This window comes from Sarcophilus harrisii, chromosome 3, assembly GCF_902635505.1.
Source record: "Sarcophilus harrisii chromosome 3, mSarHar1.11, whole genome shotgun sequence".
Lineage (NCBI taxonomy): Eukaryota > Metazoa > Chordata > Mammalia > Dasyuromorphia > Dasyuridae > Sarcophilus > Sarcophilus harrisii.
In genome coordinates, this window is record NC_045428.1 from 445,118,450 (window position 1) to 445,142,208 (window position 23,759).

The 23,759-nt window shown below is 37.2% G+C and overlaps 1 protein-coding gene across 2 annotated transcripts in view; it reads left to right on the forward strand.

Moving 5' to 3' along the window:
* The window catches only part of LATS2 (large tumor suppressor kinase 2), a 75,667-nt gene extending 55,361 nt beyond the window's left edge, over nucleotides 1-20,306 (forward strand). The window contains exons 3-8 of one of the 2 annotated variants that reach the window (XM_031960805.1): nucleotides 5,013-5,145; nucleotides 9,499-11,030; nucleotides 12,087-12,669; nucleotides 13,561-13,743; nucleotides 15,132-15,238; nucleotides 18,560-20,306. In XM_031960805.1, coding sequence (XP_031816665.1) covers nucleotides 5,013-5,145; nucleotides 9,499-11,030; nucleotides 12,087-12,669; nucleotides 13,561-13,743; nucleotides 15,132-15,238; nucleotides 18,560-19,054 — 3,033 coding nt within the window. In that variant the 3' untranslated portion in view covers nucleotides 19,055-20,306. The remainder of the gene's footprint in view (nucleotides 1-5,012; nucleotides 5,146-9,498; nucleotides 11,031-12,086; nucleotides 12,670-13,560; nucleotides 13,744-15,131; nucleotides 15,239-18,559) is intronic. The other variant, XM_031960806.1, reaches the window with a different exon arrangement.
* Nucleotides 20,307-23,759: the final 3,453 nt, after the last annotated feature.

A 23,759-nucleotide genomic window follows, 5' to 3' on the forward strand; every position in this document is an offset into this window, starting at 1 on the left:
AGCCTCTTCATAAAAACTTCCCAAATGTTTTAAAAACATTAAAAAAAAATGTTAAAAGAGAAAGTGAGAAGCAACCTTTAGCTGCTTCATCTGTCTTTCACTTTTCCCAGAACTCCATAACTATCCCAGGTTATTCGAAAATGTGCATCATTATTGTGTCTTTAGAGCACTTAATTTCATTCATCTTGTCATCTAGAATTAAATGTCTCTAAGTTATGTCAATAAAGTTCAATCCTAGTCATTCACAACCCAAGTCAGATAACCATTTGATTTTAAACAGAATTTAAGGCCATGCTGTTGATAATTTGAATATTTTGTGTCTTCATATTCAAGTCAAGAAAGATTTATTAAGTATCTGCAGTGTGTCAGATCTTGTGCTAAGCTGTTGGGGTTACAATTAAAGGCAAAAATAAAATTAATTCCACCCTTACAAGTACTTATTCATGTGGTAAAAAATCGACAGTTTATGTTCAGAGTAGTAGAACTGTATTTAGATTTCCTTAGGCCTGTTTTTCTAAGTTAAATGCATTATGGAGTCTTTTAAAATGGAATAGTTAGAGACTAAATGAATTTGTCAAGTACATTATGGTATAGGGAACAAAACAAGACTAAACTAACATGGTCTTTTATTTGGAAAAGAAGTTGGCTCATTTAGTGTTAAAAGGTTTTATGATTTGAAATGTCAGTATAGACATTTGTGCATTCTACATGTGGATTTTTTTTTTTTTTTTGCTATCCTTCTTTAGACCCAAAATGAAAGAAAAGCACAAATTAATAAAATTGTATTAATCAGTATTCTTCACACTTTTTTGACAAAATACAGCCTCCATTCCTGTTAAAAACATTAGAGAACTTAGGGGTGAAGAGAGGTTTCCTTAAAATAATAAGCAACATTTATCTAAAATCGTCAGCAATCATTATTTGTAATGGAGAGAAACAGGACACATTTCCAATAAGATCAGGGTTGAAACAAGGATGTCCATTATCACTACTGTTATCCAATGTTGTACTAGAAATGTTGAGTTTAGCAATAAGAAAAAGAAATTAAAGGAATTAGAATAGACAATGAGGAGATAAAACTATAACTCTTTGCAGATGATATATTCAGAGTATCCTAGAAAATCATCCAAAAACCTACTTGAAACAATTAACAGAATATTGCAAGGAGGGTCAGTGTAGCTCATCTTGCCAGGGGCTAATTTGTGTTTCACAAATTCCTTGAGGTCAGTGTATGGTCAGTTAGTGCATAGTTATCATTGTAGGTATGGCCTTCCTACTTGGGAGGCTGCTGGTCTAGACAGTGAAAAAGTTTGAGTTGTTAGTTGAAAGATTTTATTTTGAATCCTTGTGACACAGTTCAGCTAACATCTCACATTTAAGCCAAATTAATGCGTTCTGGTGATTGCTCCCCAGGGAAAGGTGAGAGAGGTGACAGCAAACTTGTTAGTATTATTTTCAGACTAGACAGATTGGACAGTCAGCTCTGAAGAATAAGGATCATCTTTCAATATAGTCTTAAGGGGGAAAGAATGCTACAAGGTTATCTTAATAATAAATATCTTGTATTTATGTAGTGTCTCTTTCCAAGATGTTGAAAGTACTTTGCAGACATGATCTCATTGCATAACATACTTGTGAGGTAGGGAGGTTGCAAGTGGTATCACCTTTTTACAGGTGAAATGGTGAGAATTCATCTCATTCTGACATGAGAATGAACTATTTTTGCTTTCCTCTATTGCCTTCTCATATTTTAAATTCAATCCAAATGCTGCTTTAAAAAAATCCTGACCTCCTTCTTTGACTGCGACATATTCTTCCTCTGTTGCTAACTTTTCATGCCTCTTTATATCCATATCAATCTGCCTAAAAAGACCTTTAGGATTCTTGACCAGTGTGCCTCTGTGTCCTCTGCTTTCTCCAATGTCTTGCTACCATCTCAGTTCCCTGTGGTACTCAAGGAAAAAATTTAAGATAGTCGAGTTTCTGTTCATTTCCTTCTTCCTCACCAAGCATACCCTGACCAATTCCCATTTCACTAAGAAATGTACATATACCCTATATAGTCAGTCCCTCCATATCGAGGAATCTGACAATTTTTTGTTTTAAATCTGGTTAGCCTTTCTGCTTTGATCTGGTTTGTTCTTGATTATCTCTTCCTGTTACATAGTCTTACTAATATTTGATTAGTAAGTGGACAGAAGTTTAAAGGGCTTTGATTTCATCAAAGTATATAAGTACAAACAGATCATTTGGTAGCCAGTCTTTAGTGATGAGACACTCTATACTTAGCTAGGCTGGTCCTTGAAATATTTTTTATAATGTAACCTATACTCATAGCCTTTCCAGCTTAGTAAAACTTGTCAGAGTTTTTGCTACTTTTGAGAACTCATGGTCACCTCCATGTAAGTAAAAAATAGACATAGAATCAACAAGACCTACTTGAGACTAAGTTTGTGACCCTGAACAAGTCACTTAACCTCTTCTTCATTGGTAAAATGTGGGTAATAATAGAACCTGCTTTGCAGGGTTGTGAGGATCAAATGAGATAATGTGTTAAAATGCATTGGAGTATGATGTTAGTGACAGGACCTTGTGGTAATTCTGTGGAAAGAACCGGTATCCAAATTTCAGTTCTGTTGTGTGACATTGAACAAGTTGCTTAAATTCTCTTGTCTAATTTCCTGATCTGAAAAATGAGGAGGTTGAATCTTTGTCCTAGATAACTTTGTCCTAATGATGAAACATACCACCCTCTTCTTTGTAGAGAGGGAAAGGACCACAGTAACGGGTTATTGTATTATTACAAACGTAATTTTGTTAGGTTTGCTTTTTAATAAGGGAGTATAGTGGCAAGGGTGATATATATATATATATATATATATATATATATATATATATCAATAAAACTCCTTTGAGAACAAACTTTTTTGATATTAGCCACATCAACACTGAAATGGCAACAATAAAACTTGTTCAATGATTTGTGATTCTTCATGACCCATTTGGGGCTTTCTTGACAAAGATACTGGAGAATAAATGCTGAGGTCTCTTTTGTTTGTCATTTCTTTCTGCAGCTCATTTTACAGATGAGGAAACTGAGGCAGGCAGAATTTAGTGACTTTCCCAGGGTCACCCTGCTAATGTCTGAGGCCAGATTTGAACTTAGGAAAATAAATCTAAATGATTCCAGGTGCAGCAGTTTATCCACTGTGCTACCTAGATGCCCATTTTAAGATCTAAGGGTCTAGTTATAGTGGTGCTATGGAAATGAGTAATTTCATTATTGTATAGTCTATTTTAAATAAGAACTACCTGTTTCACTAATTTCCTTCTAAAATGAAAGACCTCTCTAGTATCTGCTCCTAAAATGATATCTTATTTATTTAAATTGCTAGATGGGGGGGGGGGGAATGATGGATGATATAATGGATAATTTTATATATGATTATACTTATATATTTGTCTACATTGAGAGAGATAAATATAAACTTCCACATAAGTGATTTTTCTGGATAACTGAAACATCACTTTGATGCAGAAAAACAAATTTTAAACATTTTAGGAGAAAATTGTCTAAAAGTCTACATTTCCCTAACTTCTTAAAGAGATACACAGAGTGTTGTTTCTTTTTCTTTAACTTAGGATCATCATAATGAGCATTATAAGGTCATAGAACTGGAGCTGAAAGAGACCTCAGCATGTATTTTCTAAGCCTTTTATTTTACAGATGAGGAAGCTTGAGGCCCTGAGAGGTTGTGACTTAAAATGACCTCAGGGTCTTGAGGCATTCTTGCAGGGATTACTTACCCCCCATGTTAAAAGGCTTCTGCATACCATACTTTTAATTCTTATAACTATATTTATAGTTTATGTATTCTCAGTCAGCCTAGCTGTTGTCATCACCTTCTAATTTGCTGCTTGTCTTCTCTGTGCTAGGGAAACCAGATGATTGTAGCTTGTGGGAATTGTATATAAATTAGAGTAAGCTCCAAGTAAAGATCTGATGTTTTTCCTTATGGAATAAAGCTGCATAGAATTTGATGGCCCTTTCAGTAATTTGGAGGGTTTTAAATATGTTTTCGAGTTCATAATTACCTTTCAGAGGATTGAAATTACTATAGATCTGACTCCCATAAAAGTGGAATGTTATTATCACTTATTATCAAAGGTAAAACATTATGCTTTGAATATTCTGTGCTGAATCTCTTCTTCATTAATGCGGATATTCAAAATTTGACTTTTAAAAATAAGATTACCAGGCGCTTATGTAGTATTTTCTAAAGAACACAAAGTAGTTTCAGAAATAAGGCCATGTATCATCATCATATGCCCATGAAGTGGATATAGGAGTAGGTCTTAAGGGTCCCCATTTCACAACTAGAAATAGAAAAGTGTTAGCTATCTTTCTCAAACCCCTAGTTATTGAGACACAAATCTTTTGACTTTGAGAATACTGTTATTTCCATCAGCCTTTGCTGCTATTAAGTTTATAAATTCATGTATATCTCAACCAAAAAGTAGAATTTATGCTGCCAATTTGTTGTAGTTTATTTTAATGTGAAATATATACATGTATAAATAGGTATGTTGAAATGTGTGTAATCAGATGTGGTTATTGATAATCATCTAAAAAGTCTATAGAGAACTGAATTTGGAGTCAGAAAGCCCCATCTAACTCTTTGTGGGACATGGACCTCTTTCAGCCTCAGTTCACTCATCTCTGAAGTGGAGATAATATTAGCTTTACCTGCCTCTCAGTGTGTGGGAGGAAAATGCTTCATAATTCTTAAAGCTTTTCTTCAATGTAAGTTGTAATTGTGTGAGTTCATTGTAATGGTGCTTAGGGTGGAACTTAGAATAACCTAAACACAACAGAAAATGAAGATTGAGAATCACACTACAAAACCCGGGAAGAGCCAAGAATTAAATATTATTAAAAAGGCTTTGTTAAAAAATGATCGGCAGACTTAACATTTCTCACTGATTCATATTTGCTTTTCCTTTTGTTCCAGGAGATGGCGATAAGAGCACTCAAACAAACAGGCAGTAAAAACATTGAAGCTGCTCTGGAATATATTAGCAAAATGGGTTACGTGGACCCGAGAAATGAGCAAATTGTGAGGGTCATTAAGCAGACCTCCTCAGGTGAGCACAGGCTTCTTGTGTTTTATCTAAAGAAAATAATTTTGTGTTTTAAATGTAGGATTGTTTTGGGGGCAAACAGAGCCAAATCTATCCATCATCAATGGATTTTTAAACATTTTTGTTATTTGTTTTTCTGAAATAGACAGGTACTAACGTGAACATTCTCATATACAAAGAACAAAAAGAGGATTACATATAAAAGCAAAATCTTCACTACATCCTGCTTGTTTCCTTTTTTAAAAGAACATTGTAAAGTTCATATATTAGTTTCAAAACTATTCTGCTTGTCTTTGCCTTCCTTGTAAACCTCCTAGTCTTCTGTTCATTCTTTTCAGCACCTCATAGATCTTCTTTTCTTCTTGCTTTTTTTTCCCCATTACTTGCTCTTTTTGATTTTCATTAAACCCTCTCTTGTGTACAGATATGCATGGTCAAGCAAAACAAAATCCATATATCACTCATAACCCAAAATATATATGTTCCCATCAACCAGTAATCCATGTCTTTTTGGAGATCAGATGCATCCTCATCAGCCCTTTGGAATCATGATTAGTCATTGAATTAGTTCGAGTGCTCAAGTCTTTCAAAGCTCTTTTTCTTTACAGTGTTATAGTTGTTCTTTTGCTTCTTTTCATTCTGTATCCTGATCATTTAAGTCTTTCAGGTTTTCTCTGACTCTATCCCTTGTACTCTTTTTAAAGGCAGGATAATCCACTACATTCACATACTATAATTTTTTTTTTACCTTTGCCCTAATTAATGGGCATCCCCTAGTTCCTGATTCTTTAATACCATAAAAAATGTTTCTATGAATTTTTTTGTCCTTATGGGTTCTTTTTCTTTCATCTCTTTAATTTATATACCATGGTATGCTAAATGTTTAATGAGGTGTGAGTGGAATATGTATACACATTTTAAAGTTTAATATATATTAATACTTTCTTAAATACAGATAATCAGAAAAGTAACCAAGCCCTGATATGTAGTATTATTTTATAAGTGTTCATTCTGAAAATTTAATAGTAGTTAACCATTTCAATTCCAAATCCAGTACTGGAACCATGTTCAGCTGACCCCAGGGCTCCTTGTATGTCCTAATATTAGTGTTATTGAATCCAGGAGTATTCACACTTTATTGACTTTTTGGTTAGAATTGCAAATTGTTTTCCATAAGCTCTACCAGGTGTTTATTTGCCTGTCCTTCCCTAGCCCTTTAACATTTAGTTGTCTTTTGTCCTTTTTTTGGTCATTTTTGTCACTGTATCAATAGAAGGTAGGTAAATAGCATAGTGGATAGAATTGGATTCATGAAAATATGAGTTCAAATCCTTCCTTAGATATTTTCTACCTTTGTGACCTAGATATGTACTTCTCTGTGCCTCAATTTCTTCATCTGTAAAATGAATAACAGAATCTACCTTATAGTGGTTTTATGAGGGTCAAATTCAATGAGATGATGTGTAAAGCATTTTATAAACTAAAGTGCTATACAAATTTTAGCTTTTATTAGTAATTTGGAGAATTTTTCAAAAGGTTAATAGCTTCCTTTTCTTTTGAGAACTGCCTATTCATATCCTTTCACCATTTTGGGGGGAGAAATTGTTCTTATTTTTATATATTTGAATCCGTTCCCTATATATCTTGGATACACAGACCATTATCATAGAAACTTGCTGAAAAGATTTTTCCCCCAGTTTGCCCTCTACAATTAAGGAATTATCCATAGCAGATCATCAGGGACCACTTTACAATGTCGAATTTATTCAGATAATGGGTACATTAGGGGTACTCTACCATCCTAACAGTTGTTATCAGGAGATAAGAGAATGGAAAAAAGCAAGAGACAGCAGTCTCAGCTAATGCCCTATTCATGCAAAAAAGAAAAAAAAGTAGCAGAGTATACCTGATGTCTTTCTTTATAGAGAGAACTAAAAGTTCAGGACATATTTTAAATTTTCAGTTAGAAAAGGGAGGATTTTTTTGTTGTTGTTGTCAAATCTTTTTTCTTTCCCCCATGGGCTTAGGGATGTTGACTGACAAGTTATATTCTTCTGAATATTAGTAATTAATAATTTGCTATCCTGAAGAATGAAGGAGATACATTGTATTTAGGATAGGATAAAATACCACATCTATTCTCTAGCAGGAGACATCTGCTAGCATGCTTTTAAGCTAAAGAAATTTGGGGGGCAGCAAAGGGCGCAAGGGATAGAGCACTGGTCCTTAGGTCAGAAGGACTTGAGTTCAAATCTGGCCTCACACACTTAACACTTCCTAGCTGTGTGATCCTGGGCAAGTCACTTAACCCCAATTGCCTCAGCCAAAAAAATAAAGAAACTTGGCAATCCTTAAGATGAGATTTTAAAATGACATGGTACCTGATAAAGAAGCTATGGATAAAAGAGGTTTTCTACAGTTTTATTGACTGAATTTCAGTGATGAAAGATCCTGAGCAAAATTTGATGCATGTGATGGTATAAGAAAATCATGAGGATTGTTAGAGATTTTGTCTTTAACATTTTGGGGATTTTTTTTTAAGGTTTCTACTAACAAAAAGCATAGATTGAATCATACATATAGCAATCTTATTATACCAAACCAAAGAGGAGCCCCAGAGGGAAACCTCCTTCATATCAGATTGTTTGGGCAGTTTTTGTTTCATATTCCTTTGTGTCACAGCAACTTATTCCTTTATCAAGTGTTTAACATGACTGCTTTTTTCTCCACCCTTCTTCCCCCCTGAAAATATAACTTGTCTCAGTATTATTTAAAATCCTTGGATCCTGCTTTTAGCAAACCACTGACATCCTATTGGTGCATTTTTCAAATACAGATAACATTTTTCATATTATTTATAAAGAAATTTAGCTGCAGTGTGATGCACATGGTTTAATGCGTAAATACTTTAATCTGGGCTTGAACCTACCAAAGCAAATAGAAGACAATACCATATAACGATGGGAGGAAATTACTGGATTTGGAATTGGAAAACTGCCATCAGGTTTTAGTTTTAAAACCTTTAACAGGTCTGTAATCTAGAATATTTAGTCCTTTTGTGTTTATTTATTTTAGCTGTGTCAGATTTTTTTCCCCTCCATGTCCAAACTGTAGTTCTATAGCTTATATATTGCACACCAAAAGTATTGACCCATGACATGTCTGCAAAGGCATGGCAGAGACCCCATGGCATCTCTTTGCCAAGTGATATGGAGTGGTAGATGCTAAGTTTTTTGTAGCTACTGCAGAGGAGAGCTTTAAGGGGAGCAGCAGCAGAAAAAAGTCATGATAGCAGTGAGAGGGCCTGCTTTTTCTTTCTTTCCTTCAAGGCAGGGCCCCCAGAAATGTCTTCTTTTGGAGGAGAGGCAATAGATGATTGGAAGCTTAGCTAGTTCTCCCTCACCTGCTTAATAATGCATTGATACTTTTAGACTTCTTAAGTGCATAATTAGGGCTACAATGACATTTTTCTAAGTAACTTGGCAATGCATCAAAGATGGGTACTCGCAGAAAGTGCTTCTTCCATGGCTTCACCGCAGAGGCAGATTGGTATTAGACATTTCTCCTTTACTTTCTGTATGTCCTGATATCTCTTTCACATATTCTTTAGCTTGTCTTGTGCAGCAAAATAATTGTATAAATATGTGTACATATATTGGATTTAACATGTATTTTTAGCATGTTTAACATATATTGGATTATTTGTCATCTAGGGGAGGGGGAAAGGGAGAAATTTGGAACACAAGGTTTTATAAGAGTCAATATTGAAAAATTATCCATGCATATGTTTTGAAAATAAAAAGCTTTAATTAAAAAAAAATAATAAAGATATTCTTTAGCCTGGCTCTTCATTACTATTTCTTGACATTTTCTCCTCCTGTGCTTTTTCTAGGGTCTAGCAAGAGGAAATAAATGTTTTTTTTTCTTTCTTTCTTGTTTATTTATTTTTTAAATTAAAGCTTTTTATTTTCAAAAAATCTATCTTGATAATTTTCAACATTCACTCTTATAAAACCTTGTGTTCTAATTTTTTTTCCTTCTTTCCCCCTATCCCCTCCCCTAGATGGTAAGTGGTCCAGTATATGTTAAACATGTATAATTCTTCTATACATGGAATATACACCTGGCCTTCCCCTCCATGATATGCAATATGGTAGAAAATAGGTCTTTTCTCTATTTTCAAGGGGGGGGTTCATCACTTGAAAGGGGTTTCTTGAATTTTATTCATATGTGGTGATGATTGCATCTAAAAGCTAGAAAAGCAAAATAAAAATAAAAGCCAGAGAAACTCCATCTTTTTGGATAGAACAGATAGCTCCTAATGCAGTGTCTTTGTTCTTTCTCCTCCCTGCCCAGGAAAAGGAAGTGTGCCAAATAATGTCACTCGGAGGCCGAGCTTTGAGGGAACCAGTGAATCTTTTCCATCCTACCACCTCAGTAGTGCAGCCTATGAAGGGACGGGCTTTGGCGTGGAGGGGGCCAACATGCTGAGCGATGTGCCTAGACAGTACATGGATTTTCTGCTCTCCGCCCCTCAGCCGTCGGCTCTGACTCCTACAGGACCACGGCCTCTTGGGGTCAGCCCTCACAGCGCCCCTGGTAGCCACCAGCATCAGTCCAAAGCCTATTCTGCCAATTTGGAGGCTCCAGGCATTAATTATCCAGTTGCTAATCACAGCAACCAGGCTCTGCAGCTCCCTCCCGCTCACAGTTCCAACGGTCCCCACTACGGCCGGCCACACATGACAGTCCAGGGAGAACCGATGGGGTACGGTATCCAGCGAAGTCCATCGTTTCAAAACAAGATGCAGCAAGACGGGGGATATGCAAACCTTCCCAGTAAAGGGCAGGTGGTTCAGAGTAACTCTGGTCACACGTTTCAGCCAGCGGCCCCGGGCCTGTACATGACGCATTCTCATCACAAGCAGAGCAGCCCCTCCTCTCACCAGATGCACATGATGGCCGCCCGGAGCCCCGCATTTGCTAACGACTTTGCAGAGAATCCGCCGCAGAGTCTCCTCACCCCGTCTCGAAACAGCCTGAACATGGATTTGTATGACATGAACAATCAGGGCTGGCAGCCCTCTACTCTGTCACGGCGGGACTCTTTACAAAACCCAAGCCTGGAGGCTGCCCCTCGACCGCACGTCTCCTTCCGGCCGGACAGCCACGTGCCAAGTAGAACTAACTCCTTCAACAACCATCAGCAGCCCCCAGTGGCTGTGTCCATTCGGACAGGACCCACCGGCAAAACAGAGGCCTCTATCCCTTCCCCCAACACCATCACCGCCGTCACTTCTGCCCACATTCTCCATCCGGTAAAGAGTGTGAGGGTCTTGAGACCTGAGCCTCAGACTGCCGTGGGCCCGTCACACCCTGCCTGGCTCCCCCCAAAGACCCCAGCTGTGGAAGGCCTGGAAATGATGGAGCAGCACCCTCTCCCCAAGGGAAGCCCAAACGCCTACTCCCTGGATGTTGATTATGGCTCTCAGGAGCCAAGGTGCCCCCCGCCTCCATACCCCAAGCATCTGCTCCTTCCCAACAGTCCAGAGCAGTTTGACATAAATAGCCTTTGTGCGGGGGTAGAACAGAGCCTTCGAGGGGTTCCTAACTCAGTAAGCAGTCAGGCTGAGGACAGTGTTGAAAGGAATGACAAAAGCAGCAAAAATTCCAAGGTGGAAAAGCCAGGGAAGGACATAAAGCAAATCCAAACCTCTCCTGTCCCTGTTCGTAAGAACAGCAAAGATGAAGAGAAGAGAGAATCTCGAATTAAGAGTTACTCCCCTTTTGCTTTTAAATTCTATATGGAGCAGCATGTGGAGAATGTCTTAAAAACCTACCAGCAGAAAATTAACAGACGATTGCAGTTGGAGCAAGAGATGGCTAAAGTAATTTCTTTTTATACCTATATATGTACATATACTATTAGAATCATACACACAACATACATGCATATATACTTAAAGTTAGTTTTATGTCAGTAGTTAATAGGTCAGGACTGTGGAGGTCAAGGAATTAGAAATGTGTCTGTCACGTCATGAAACATGACCTGAGTAGGGTATTTGTAGGGCTGCCATCTGTAAAGAAAATTCAAACTTTCTAACTAGCTCCTGAAAACAGAACTAGGGACTCCAGGTGGAAGCTTCAAAGAACCACATCTAGATGTGACATCAAGACAAATTTCCCAGCAGATAATGTCCAAAAATGGAAAGCACAGTCTGAAGGAATAGCAAGTTCTTCCTCACTAGAAGTCTTCTAGCAAAGCTCAGATGATTTAAGTGTTGGAAATATTTTCTTATTGAGAGTTGAATTGTTTTCTCAAGGTAACAACAAGGGTTATATAGTTGAAGTACTTTGTTAATGTTTTAAAGCATCAAAAAAGTAAAGTTTCTGGTTTTTTAACTTAGACGTTTGAAAATTAGAAAAATGACTATATATTATTTGCCTAGTATTGGTGTGTGTCATTCATGCGTAGTCTCAAAGTATCATATGTTTAAGTATAATTTACCAGCTGATGCAAAACAAACATCATTCATTTAAAAATTCTGCCATTTATAATTAGCAAAAGCTGCCTGCTGCTCCATGAACCTGGCAGCTTCAGTGAATTAGTCATCTTTCTTTTTTTCCTGAACTATTGAAATATTAAAGAATTCTTGGAGTTTTTAGGTATTTCATGGAACATTTCCCATTCTCTAAACAAGTAAAAGAAAGAATTTTGTATTTGTCTTATCTTTTGAATTTTAAAATCTCTGCAGTATTAGACTGGGGTCCAGTATATAAAGGGAAAAAATACATTCTTACTTAGAGTGAACCTCAGAACATATCTTTCCTGCATCACTTTATCAAAGACATGACTTTTGTTGTGTTCTCAATTTGTCCCTATACTTCATGTTCCATTTCTTATGCTCTTTAATATCACTCTTGTTTTTTCTTTCTTGCCAAAGGCTGGTCTCTGTGAAGCTGAACAGGAACAAATGAGGAAGATCCTCTACCAGAAGGAGTCTAACTACAACAGACTGAAGAGGGCCAAAATGGACAAATCTATGTTTGTGAAAATTAAAACCCTGGGTATTGGTGCTTTTGGAGAAGTTTGTCTTGCTTTCAAAGTAGACACTCATGCCCTGTATGCCATGAAAACCCTGAGGAAGAAGGATGTTCTAAATCGTAACCAGGTGGCTCACGTCAAAGCAGAAAGGGATATATTGGCAGAAGCAGACAATGAATGGGTGGTTAAACTCTACTACTCCTTCCAAGACAAAGACAATTTGTATTTTGTGATGGACTACATCCCTGGTGGGGACATGATGAGCCTGCTCATAAGGATGGAGGTCTTTCCAGAGCACCTGGCCAGATTTTATATTGCAGAGTTGACTTTGGCCATAGAGAGTGTTCATAAAATGGGCTTTATTCACAGAGATATCAAGCCAGATAACATTTTGATAGATCATGATGGTCACATCAAACTGACTGATTTTGGGCTATGTACTGGATTCAGATGGACTCACAATTCCAAATATTACCAGAAAGGTATTGTGTTTACTTATATTATGGGTTGTGAAGGACATTCCATGACAAAAAAAGGTCTAATAATCCCTTATTGATTAATTAATTGATTTTTTAATAAATAGTTTTTTATTTTCAAAATACATGCAAAGATAATTTTCAACATTCACCTTGCAAAACCTTTTGGTCCAAATTTTTTTCCCTTTCTTCCCCTTATCCCCCATCCCTAGACAGCAAATAATCTTATATAGATAACTCCTTATTTAAGTCATTATTGTTAATCTTGAATCTTGGCTTTATGTCCCAATTTTTATTTTTTTTTGTACATTCCAAGATCACGTTATCATTCAAATGAGCCATGAGGAAATCCTACCCTAGCATCTCATTCTGGCATGGAGATGATCCTGAGCTTTCAAAGACTGTGCCAGAGCAGTACAAGTTCAGGCAGGCCCTAACCAAATGGGTATGAACCTAATGATGGATTGCACTTGTCTTTAAAGAACAAAACAAGTTGGTATCACCAGAAAGCATCACTACCTTCTGGTAGGATCACCAGCAAATTGTCCATAGGTGATAAGTTTTTGGCCATAACAAGTCATGATGACATATGCTAAAGCTCAGAAATTTCTTGAAGGTAAAACATTGAAGGTAGTAATAGATAGTTAAATCTGTGTGACCAGTGGTTTACTATGATTCCCTGTCTTCTTTTCTTCTATATCTCTGTCTAGCGAATCCTGTTCTCATATTTATTTAATTTAACTTTAGGCTTTAAGTTCATTACCATATCCTTAGTGAACTTTTCTAAGAATTATTTCTTGTACTTATCAAGGCTATTTTAAAACTCCCCTTCCCGTTTCATACTGTTTATATCAGGTTGTTAAAAAAATTTTTTTCCCCTTTTTTTTTGGGCAAAAGGGAGTCACATCAGACAAGATAGCATGGAACCTAGTGACCTCTGGGATGACGTGTCAAATTGTCGATGTGGAGACAGGCTAAAAACTCTAGAGCAAAGAGCTAAAAAGCAACATCAGAGATGTTTGGCACATTCACTTGTTGGAACTCCGAACTACATTGCCCCTGAAGTTCTCCTTCGTAAAGGTATAAACTTCTGAATTTCTTTTGCCTTGAATGTTCAAAAACTTCATTGGGTTGGTGGGTAGGCCTTGTACTAAATGTTGATTGTTCTTTTAAAACCATTAAATACTGAATGGTTTTCATGCCTCCATTGGTACATGTCCCATAGGAAAGATACTGTCCACCAGTGTCTGTTTAAATGAAGCCTTGACCTAATTAATAGGAAAGAATGATCTTCCTCATAGTTGACTTGCCTTAGTTGTTTCTGCTTTATAATGAATAAAGCATTGGGTGAGGTAAGTGATTCAGGCAGCAGCATGAAAGGAATAATCCCCAAACTTCTTTTAACTTTGACAGCACAGAAGATAAATTTGGTGTGATGATAGCCTTTCCCTTCTATAGCTGCATTAATAATAATAATTCATCTGTTGAAGTTGGAAGTCTCTAGGTCAGGCCCAGATATGATTACATAGCTTGGAAATTTCTGAAGCAGCATTCAGACTGGGTCTTTCCAGTTCAAGTACAATGCTATATCCCTTATACCAAACTGCATCTCTGATGCTTGCCTTCTGAAGCACCTAAGACCAGGGCTGGCATCACCATTCGCTATATGCTTTAAGTCAGTAGTGTCAAGCTCAAAACAGAAATGAGGGCCAGTAAGGACCTCTGGGGCTGAAAATTGACTTTAAAAATTACTTACTAACATTATCTGTGTTCTGTTACAGTATTATTTATTTTGTTAAATATTTCCCCTCACATTCTAGTCTGCTCAAGTTCTAGGTTTCATTCTGTCTTTTCTGATCCAAACTACCAAAGCTGACTCCACATAATTTTGTTATCAACGAGTGTTCATGTTGCCTTGGCTACAAAACATTACTCTCGTACCATCTCATGACTCTCAAAATCAATTCAACAGCATGACGTCTTATCGATGTCTTGGCACTCTGTTCACAGTAACAATTGTTTGTTGATCTGACTCAATGAAATTTTTAAAAAATCATTATTTATTAAGTGCCTCCTTTTTATCCCTCCCTGCTTGCATGTATTGATAATTGTTCTGCCCCAAGGCAGCCCCCAGAGGGACTATCTGTCCCCTCTTTTTCTAGTCCTAGCACACTTAGCACAATGCTTGGCACATAACAAATGTTTATTGACTGATTGACAGGTTTATATTATCTCTTCAGAAATAGGAGCCAGGGAGCGTGTCTCCCTGGCAAAATGGCTAAGGTCTTTGCCTGCACTGGGCTATTACTCAGGCAATAATCTGTACAGACCAGGTTAAAAAGACTCAAACCCAGCCCTGTTGGCCTTTAGAGTCTCAGGGAGTGATTGTTAGGTCACTGAATTTGTGAGTGCTAATGACAGTGTCTGAGATCGTTAACTAAGAGTGACTTACTTATCTTACCTTTCAGGCTACACTCAGCTCTGTGACTGGTGGAGCGTCGGCGTGATTCTCTTTGAAATGCTAGTGGGGCAACCCCCTTTCCTGGCCCCAACTCCCACAGAAACCCAGCTGAAGGTCAGTAAGAAAACAAGGTCATTCTGGTCTAGAACATCTACATATTCATATATATATGCAGATCATTTGATCAATTATTTAGTAAACAGGAAAATTTGATCTCTTCTCTCCCTCTATCCTCAGTCCCCTCCCTCCTCCATTCCTCTTATGTTGTAGTGGGGAAAATGTGAAGCATAGTATGCTTTTATCCCCGAGCTTGAGTTATTTGCTTTTTTCCATGTTTATTTTTCTCGTTTTTATTTTAAACCTTCTGCATTCTATTTATCATTTTTGAAACAATGTGATTCCAGAGAACTGATGATGCCATGGTTCTGTACTGCCCACTTCCTGACAAAGAAGTGATGATTGCAAGATGCAGAATGAGACACATGTTTTGACATGGATGGACACTGTGGGAACTAGATTTATTTGGCTTTATGAAGAGGTTTTGGGGCGGGAGAGGGAAGAGAGAAATGTTAATTGGAAAATAAAATGAAAAAAAGAAACTTAATGTGAGAACTAAAAATAAGGAAAGGAACTACTCCCTACAAAGTTATAATCCTCCAGGGAATAGATTTTTTCTGAGAAAAATCATATGCCCAAAGAAAGAGATTTTTGGCATTAATATGAATATAGTGGAAGGGACCTCAGAAACTATCTAATCAAATCCCTTCATCTTCTAGGCAAGGAAATTGAGACACAGAGAGGTTTTAGAGGCTTGCCCTATGTCACACAGGTAGTAAGTATCAGTCTTGAGTTCAAATATGAAGACCTCTGACTACAGAGCCAAGGATTAGCACTGACCATGCTACCTTATTATGATATTGCCTGGACAGTTTTCAGCACGATGGCAGGAAACTGAATTGCTTCCATTTGAATTGTCTTAGGAAACTTTTGAAGATCACCTGGTAGGATACCAGACACCAAGATTAATTAAACTGCTAAGTATTCCAGCTCTGTGGCAGAGAACACAACTGCATTGAGTTGGCCACATTGTTCAATTGCCAAATATAAGATTGCCCAAAAAAACTACTTTATGGAGAACTCTCACAGGGCAAGAGCTCACAAGGTGGTAAGAAAAAGCGTACAAGGACACTCTCGGGTCTCTCTTAAGAATTTTAAAATCAATTGTTTGACATGGGAGACATTGGCACAGGACGCCAGCATGGCGTGCCCCCATTAGAAAAGGTGCAGTGCTCTATGAGCAAAGGAGAATTGAGTTAGCTCAAAAGAAATGTGAGATATGTCTGTGCAACCTGTGGCAGAGCATTCTGATCAGCCACAGTCAGACTCATTGTAACCCGACTCTGACACACTGATGTCAAACCGCTAGTGTATTGCCATTTCTAGAGCAGCACATGCACAGTCAGTCAGATTAGATGTCTATGTTACTTGTAATTACTTTAAAATGTACAACAAGACATGCATTTCAGGCATACTTAATGTGAGGATAGGTTTTGTTGGACTCGTAGATACAGATAAATTTGTAAGTATCAAAAATGTAGCATTACATAAATACATCAAAAGATACGTTATTTGATCCATGTGAGTACCCCCTTTTTTGTTGAAAGTCCCTCCAAAGTCTTTCTATTATTGTGTGCAAAAAAGGGGGGGGGGGAGGCAAATGCACTTAGTGACCAAATTATCCAAATTTCTTAGGAATGACTGCTTTTTACACAACAATAGTCTTACCACAAGACTTGTATCCAAGGCCATTTCAGGGATCATTGCTGAGTTAACTATTTGCTTGCAGCCCCATTAAGAACCCAGAGTCACCTCAGTGCCTCTGTGAAGCACGGGAGTCAGATACCTCCCAGAATGGAAGTTGGGGAGGATTTGTTTAGTGACATGATGAAACTGTTTTGTATTCTACTCCTGTTTTTTGGTATCTAAAATTACATATATTCCTATAGAAGCCATTATATAGAAACAAGTTTTATCTATGGTCATAGATACCCAAGCATTCTCTTCCCTAACACAAAAGACCCATGACCACTTAATCTTAGCAGATGAAAGGGATTGGTCCCACTTCAAACATAGCACCAATATTTTCTTAAAGGATTTTCACCCCAACTGCATAACACTATTGTGTCACCTCCTGGTTCACAAGGAACCTTTAGAAAAGTTGGCTTCATTTCTTAATTTAACAAAAAAAGCAACATTTTATAGTGGAAAGACATGAGTTAGGAATCTTGGATTTGGATCCCAACTCTAACTTTACAAGATGTGGGATTGATATTGTGCAAAGCCCCATAATTTTTTCTGGGTCTTCATTTTCCCATCTGTTAAATGAGGGAATTGAATTTATTTGACCATTTAGGTCTCTTTAAAAGTTGTGATGCTCATAAAAGTCACCTTTATCTTCTTTATGTAATAAAATAATTACTTTCCATTTGCCCCCCCCCACACCTCCCTAAAAGACCTCAGTATTAGTGTTTTCTGGGACACTTGCGGTTACACCCCACACAGGGTCACACAACTAACATAGTTAGTAAGAGCACACAACTAATATAGTACACAATTAATATAGTTAGTAATGAGAGTTAAATTCAAGTTATACTGGCTCTTAGGCCAGCTCTCTCCCTACTACATTATCACTTGCTCTGGTCTTCTCCCATCTCACCCACCCCCACCCCCACCCTCACACACATAAATAGATTTAAGGTTAATAATCTGAAACTTTTCCTATAAAACCATTAGCAACATAACCCATTTTCTCAGTGTCCTTACTGACCTATTACTTTCCCCACTTCTATGGTTGTCCATATTTACCTTTTGTCTCTGGGGCAAGAGAAATTTCCATAGTCCCAAATTGCATCTAATCCCGACTAGCCATTTGACACAAATTCTGGCAAGAGGACTAAGAATGTTGATGAAAATCCGTCACTTAAATCAATGCAACTGTTCTTGCTCTCCTCTCCTCTCCCTCTTCTCTCTCTCTCCTCTCCCTCTTCTCTCCCTCTTCTCTCCCTCTCTTCTCCCTCTCCTCTCCTCTCTCAAAGATTGCTTGTTTTTGCTAAGTAATTTTTTTCCTTTTGAGAAAAATCACATCCCTTAAGCACCACCCTTAATTTCCTGCCTATTGGTGCTTCTTCATTATTCAGCATCTGTTTCTTTGGTAGCCTCCTTAAAAATTGTCTTATAGTTTCGTAGAAAATGTTACAATTTCCTGGGAGGTAGACTCTGAAGCTTCCATTAAAGAACCAGGATTTTTGCTTTAGAAAGTTTTAATTATATCAACTTATTCCTGCTTTAAAAAATAATAATAATATGGATTGGGCCTTGAATCTGCTGAAAAAATTGAAGGAAAAATTCACATTTTGGTTTTGTCTTCCCTTTCAGGTCATAAACTGGGAAAGCACACTTCACATTCCTACCCAAGCCAAGTTGAGCCCCGAGGCCAGTGACCTCATTACTAAGCTCTGCTGCGCTGCTGAGAACCGGCTGGGCAGAAACGGTGCTGATGAGATCAAGGCCCATCCATTCTTCAGCTCCATGGACTTCTCTGGGGACATCCGGCGACAGCCAGCCCCCTATGTGCCAAAGATCAGTCACCCAATGGACACCTCCAATTTTGATCCCGTAGAAGAAGATGGCCCCTGGAATGATGTCAGTGGAGATAGCACTAAAGCCTGGGACACTCTGACTTCTTCGAACAGCAAACACACAGAGCACGCCTTTTATGAGTTTACTTTCAGAAGGTTCTTTGATGACAATGGCTATCCATTTAGGTGCCCAAAGCCTTCAGGGATTGAAGGCACACCGTCTCCGAACTCAGACGTGGAAAACAAAGAGCTGGTGGATCCAACTGGGGACTGTCAACCTGTGTACGTGTAAATGATCCCTACTGTGTCTCAGACAGTCTGGGTATTTAGGTATAAGGAGGGCCTCAAAGCTGATCCATCTCTTGACAGATGTGCTTGGAAGTTGAAATCAGTTTTGTTGTAAATAAATACTTTGATTTCTACACTTGAAATTCTGATCTTCACGGAAAAAAAAATATAAGTCAAGCAATTCTTCTTGATTTCTAGACTCTGATTTGTGTGAGATCACCACCAATCACACAGATAGGCATGTAAAGACAATTCACAGCATTAAACAATATTTTTTAAAATTTAGTACAGTTTAGAAAGAGCACTTATATTTTGTTTATATCAATTTTTTTCCTACTAAATTATAGGGATTAACTTTGACAAATCATGCTGCTGCTGTTATTCCTTTTTCTACATTGGTATTTTAGCCATAGCACTTATTTCACATTTAGGAAAATGCATTAAAAACTGAAGAACATGATGGGAAATACTCTGTGCAATAATGTAAAAAAGGAAAAGAGATAAAGCACTCTGGGCTGATGTTACTAAACCCAGTTTTATTCACACTATGGTTTTGTTTTTTTGGAATTCCTTCCTCTCCTCCCCCTCATAGCAGAATTGTGACATCACCTTAAAAAGCGGCTTTTGTTTCCTTTTGCATATTGGTGTGTAATAGAAAGTGTGAGCAAGGTGACAAGTTGGGTGTGATTTCAGTGTCTGGTGTGTGAAGAATGTTGCATGAGCAGGGTTTTTCTGTTCAATAAGTAACCATATCTTGCCATTCACGGGCAGGTCCTGTGAATCTTTTCTTAACAAGTATCTTTAAATGAGGTATTCTAAACAATGTGTTGATAATGTATTGTGTGGATGATTTCTTGTTATGATTGTATACCTTATTGATTTCTTATTTTTTAAAATTTCAAATGTCTAACTGAGAAGTGATTTTTGTGTCTGTGATTGGATTATTTTTTGTTAGGGGTGGGTAAATTAAACACCTCCTGTCCTTCTAAACTGAGATTAATTAATTAGCAGTACCTCTTAAAGGTTAATTATGAAAACATTTTGATCCTTATTGTCTGTATCCTGTTCCATTCATGGAATGATTTGTATGTGGTATTAGGTAATTATGACCTTGGTAAATTAATATTTTCTGTTAACATTACACACAGTGAAAAGATTTAAAAGTGTGTTCTCCTTTGTCTCAGACAGTTGAAGTATTGCCCTGATGGAACACAGTTGTCCTGTTTCTAACAGATGTTATTGGTCTGCTTTAAAATGTCAAATCTTAACTGAGTTTAAAGTGTGCATTTAAAAATTTTTGTTAAAGTGAGGCTTATTCAAAGTGATATTGGAATACTAAAATAATTAAGCCATAAATATTTTCATATAAGTATAGGTGTGTATATAACTGAATAGATAAACACATAAAATATTCCTTAATTCAAATTAGTATTACAGTCCTATTTAAAGTGATTTATATTTGAGTAAAATTCTCAATTTTTTTTTTTTTTTTTTTTTTTTTTTTTTTGCTTTTTGAAATTCTGGCGCTTTGTATTTTTCATTATATTATTCCATATATTATTCCTTAATTTTTTAGCATATTATATCCATTGTTATCCAAGCAACAGTTATAAATTTATCATTGTCTAAACTAAAAAAAATTATTCTTGTGTACGTGTTTACATTTGTATGAATGGCATGTTCTGAGGTCTGCTGTGCTTGTATTGTGACAGTCCACGTAAGATTCAGTATTACTGCTTTTTTTTTTTAATTAGTGATGCCTTTTTTTGTTTTTGTTATTTACAGCTATCTGACATACTTTCATGTGGTAGGTTCTTTCTCAGGAACTCAATTTAACTGTTATTTATTGATATACCATTGCCTTTGAAAGCTTCTACTGGCACAATTTATTATTAAAACTTTGGATTCCCAAATCAGCAGTTGGTGTGGTGTTTCCCTGGAATGTCTGACTTTCTGCTTACAGAGTCTATGTGTGTTGGTCTAGTTGTGGCTGGAGGGAAAAGTCCAGAGCAGCTGTTGATGACTGATTTTGTAATGGGGGAGGGGATGACATAGGAAAGAGAATGAACACAATTCCTCTCTGGCCGCCGTTTTATAAATGGATGTTGTTATTTTGGCCATCAGAAAAAGGAAGTCATTTTTGAAATGTGATAGAGGGTAGGCTAAAATTTTTATTGAGGCTTTGACATTTGATTATAACTTTAAATGCCATGTAACAAGGTGAGGTATGATCATTTGTAAAGTCTGTCCTGATTTTAAATTCCCAAGATAATCTTGAAAGTTGTTGGTTGTTTTTTTTTTTGTTGTTGTTGTTTTGTTTTTATTTTTTCTTTTATTCCCTTCAGCTGCTCCTCTTGCCCAGCCAAAATGTGAATTGTTTAATTAGGCTAATGGCCAAAGAGCAGATTCCTGAGAACAGACATAGGCAGTGTTTTTTGACAGACCCTGAAATGGATGAAGGCTGCACCCAGACCGTCATGAGGTCACAGCCAGTTCTGTCTTCAGCTTGTTTGTGGTCATTGTTGGGTGTGATTTGGGATCTGCTGCAGGGACAAATATCTTAGTGCATTCTTTCTAATTTGCTCCTGCCCTGGTTCAAGTGACATATGAAATGCTGTCTTTGAATGTAATTCATGAAATGAAAACCATCAATATTCCCTGTCTAAGCCTCCTGTAATTAAAAAAAAAAAAAAAAAAGTGTCTCCATTTTGGTTTTGAAATGGGAAGGACTTCTGGAGGTCATCTGGTCTATCCCCTTCTGCCTGTAGGCAAAATTATACCTAAATAAACCAAGCAAGTCACTGAGGAATCTCTATGACTTCAGCAAGAAGCCAGCGCATGTTTGTTCCTGCGGGAACAATAGAATTTATTTAGTGACTATATGCAATCCTCCTGGTGCTAAGCCTTGTAACCATCCTGTTTTTCTCCTAGATTAAAGTACTGTCTCCTTTGGAAAGTAGGGAGTTTCCCATATCTAAAAATGACAGATTCATTTGAAAGTTAAGATGAGCTTGTTAAATTGAGAAAATGTTAATAAACTCTTAGTGCTCTTGGACCCTGAGAATGCTCACAGATTTAACTGGAAGCTAGTCTACTTCCGAGATCCTGAATTCTGAAATTGCTATCTTCCTCCTGCTGCCTCATTACTCTTTTTTTTTTTTTTTAAATTTAATAGCCTTTTATTTACAGGATATATACATGGGTAACTTTACAGCATTAACAATTGCCAAACCTCTTGTTCCAATTTTTCACCTCTTACCCCCCAGATGGCAGGATGACCAGTAGATGTTAAATATATTAAAATATAACTTAGATACACAATAAGTATACATGACCAAAACATTATTTTGCTGTACAAAAAGAATCAGACTCTGAATTATTGTACAATTAGCTTGTGAAGGAAATCAAAAATGCAGGTGTGCATAAATATAGGGATTGGGAATTTAATGTAATGGTTTTTAGTCATCTCCCAGAGTTATTTTTCTGGGCATAGCTAGTTCAGTTCATTACTGCTCCATTAGAAATGATTTGGTTGATCTCGTTGCTGAGGATGGCCTGATCCATCAGAACTGGTCATCATCTAGTATTGTTGTTGAAGTATTTAATGATCTCCTGGTCCTGCTCATTTCACTCAGCATCAGTTCGTGTAAGTCTCTCCAGGCCTTTCTGAAATCATCCTGTTGGTCATTTCTTACAGAACAGTAATATTCCATAATTTTCATATACCACAATTTATTCAGCCATTCTCCAACTGATGGACATCCATTCAGTTTCCAGTTTCTAGCCACTACAAAAAGGGCTGCCACAAACATTCGTGCACATACAGGTCCCTTTCCCTTCTTTATAATCTCTTTGGGATATAATCCCAGTAGTAACACTGCTGGATCAAAGGGTATGCACAGTTTGATAACTTTTTGAGCATAGTTCCAAACTACTCTCCAAAATGGTTGGATTCGTTCACAACTCCACCAACAATGCATCAATGTCCCAGTTTTCCCGCATCCCCTCCAACAATCATCATTATTTTTTCCTGTCATCTTAGCCAATCTGACAGGTGTGTAGTGGTATCTTGCCTCATTACTCTTGAATCTGGTCTTTATCCACATCCTGCCTGACCTGTCACAGTTCTCTCAATCTGAACACTTCCTTCATATTGCATTCATTTGTCCCAACCAATTCCTAACCCTGGGTAATACCTACATTCACTTTCTCCATTCTTATTCCCAAGGCACTTAATGCTGCTGGAGGAAGTCTCAAAACTGATAAATGGGATTAAAAACCTTACCTTCTCCTTTAATACCTTTCAATGCCTCTGATTTACTACCTTCCTTACCTTAGTCCCCACAGCAGCTCTTCCAGAACTGCAATCCCCCAATTTCATGCTGTTTTAGGAGATGATTTCCTTTTGTAATCCCACATGACCTTTTGATCTCCCCTCTCTACATCAAAACTTCTCTATGAAGGCTTTCTACCTGGCAAAGGCTAATTTTGACTCTTGGGTTTTTTGTTCATTCCATCCCCACCTCAGGACTTGTCTCTATCCATCATGTCTTCCTTTCTCATCTTCCATTCTTTCCTCCTTACTGGTTCTTCATCTTATAGATGGCTTAAATAACCCTTCCTCTTTTACAAAACAAAAAACAAAATATCAAAAACAAAAACCTTCCCCTTAACTCTACTAATTCACATTATTCCACTTTGATTGTTTT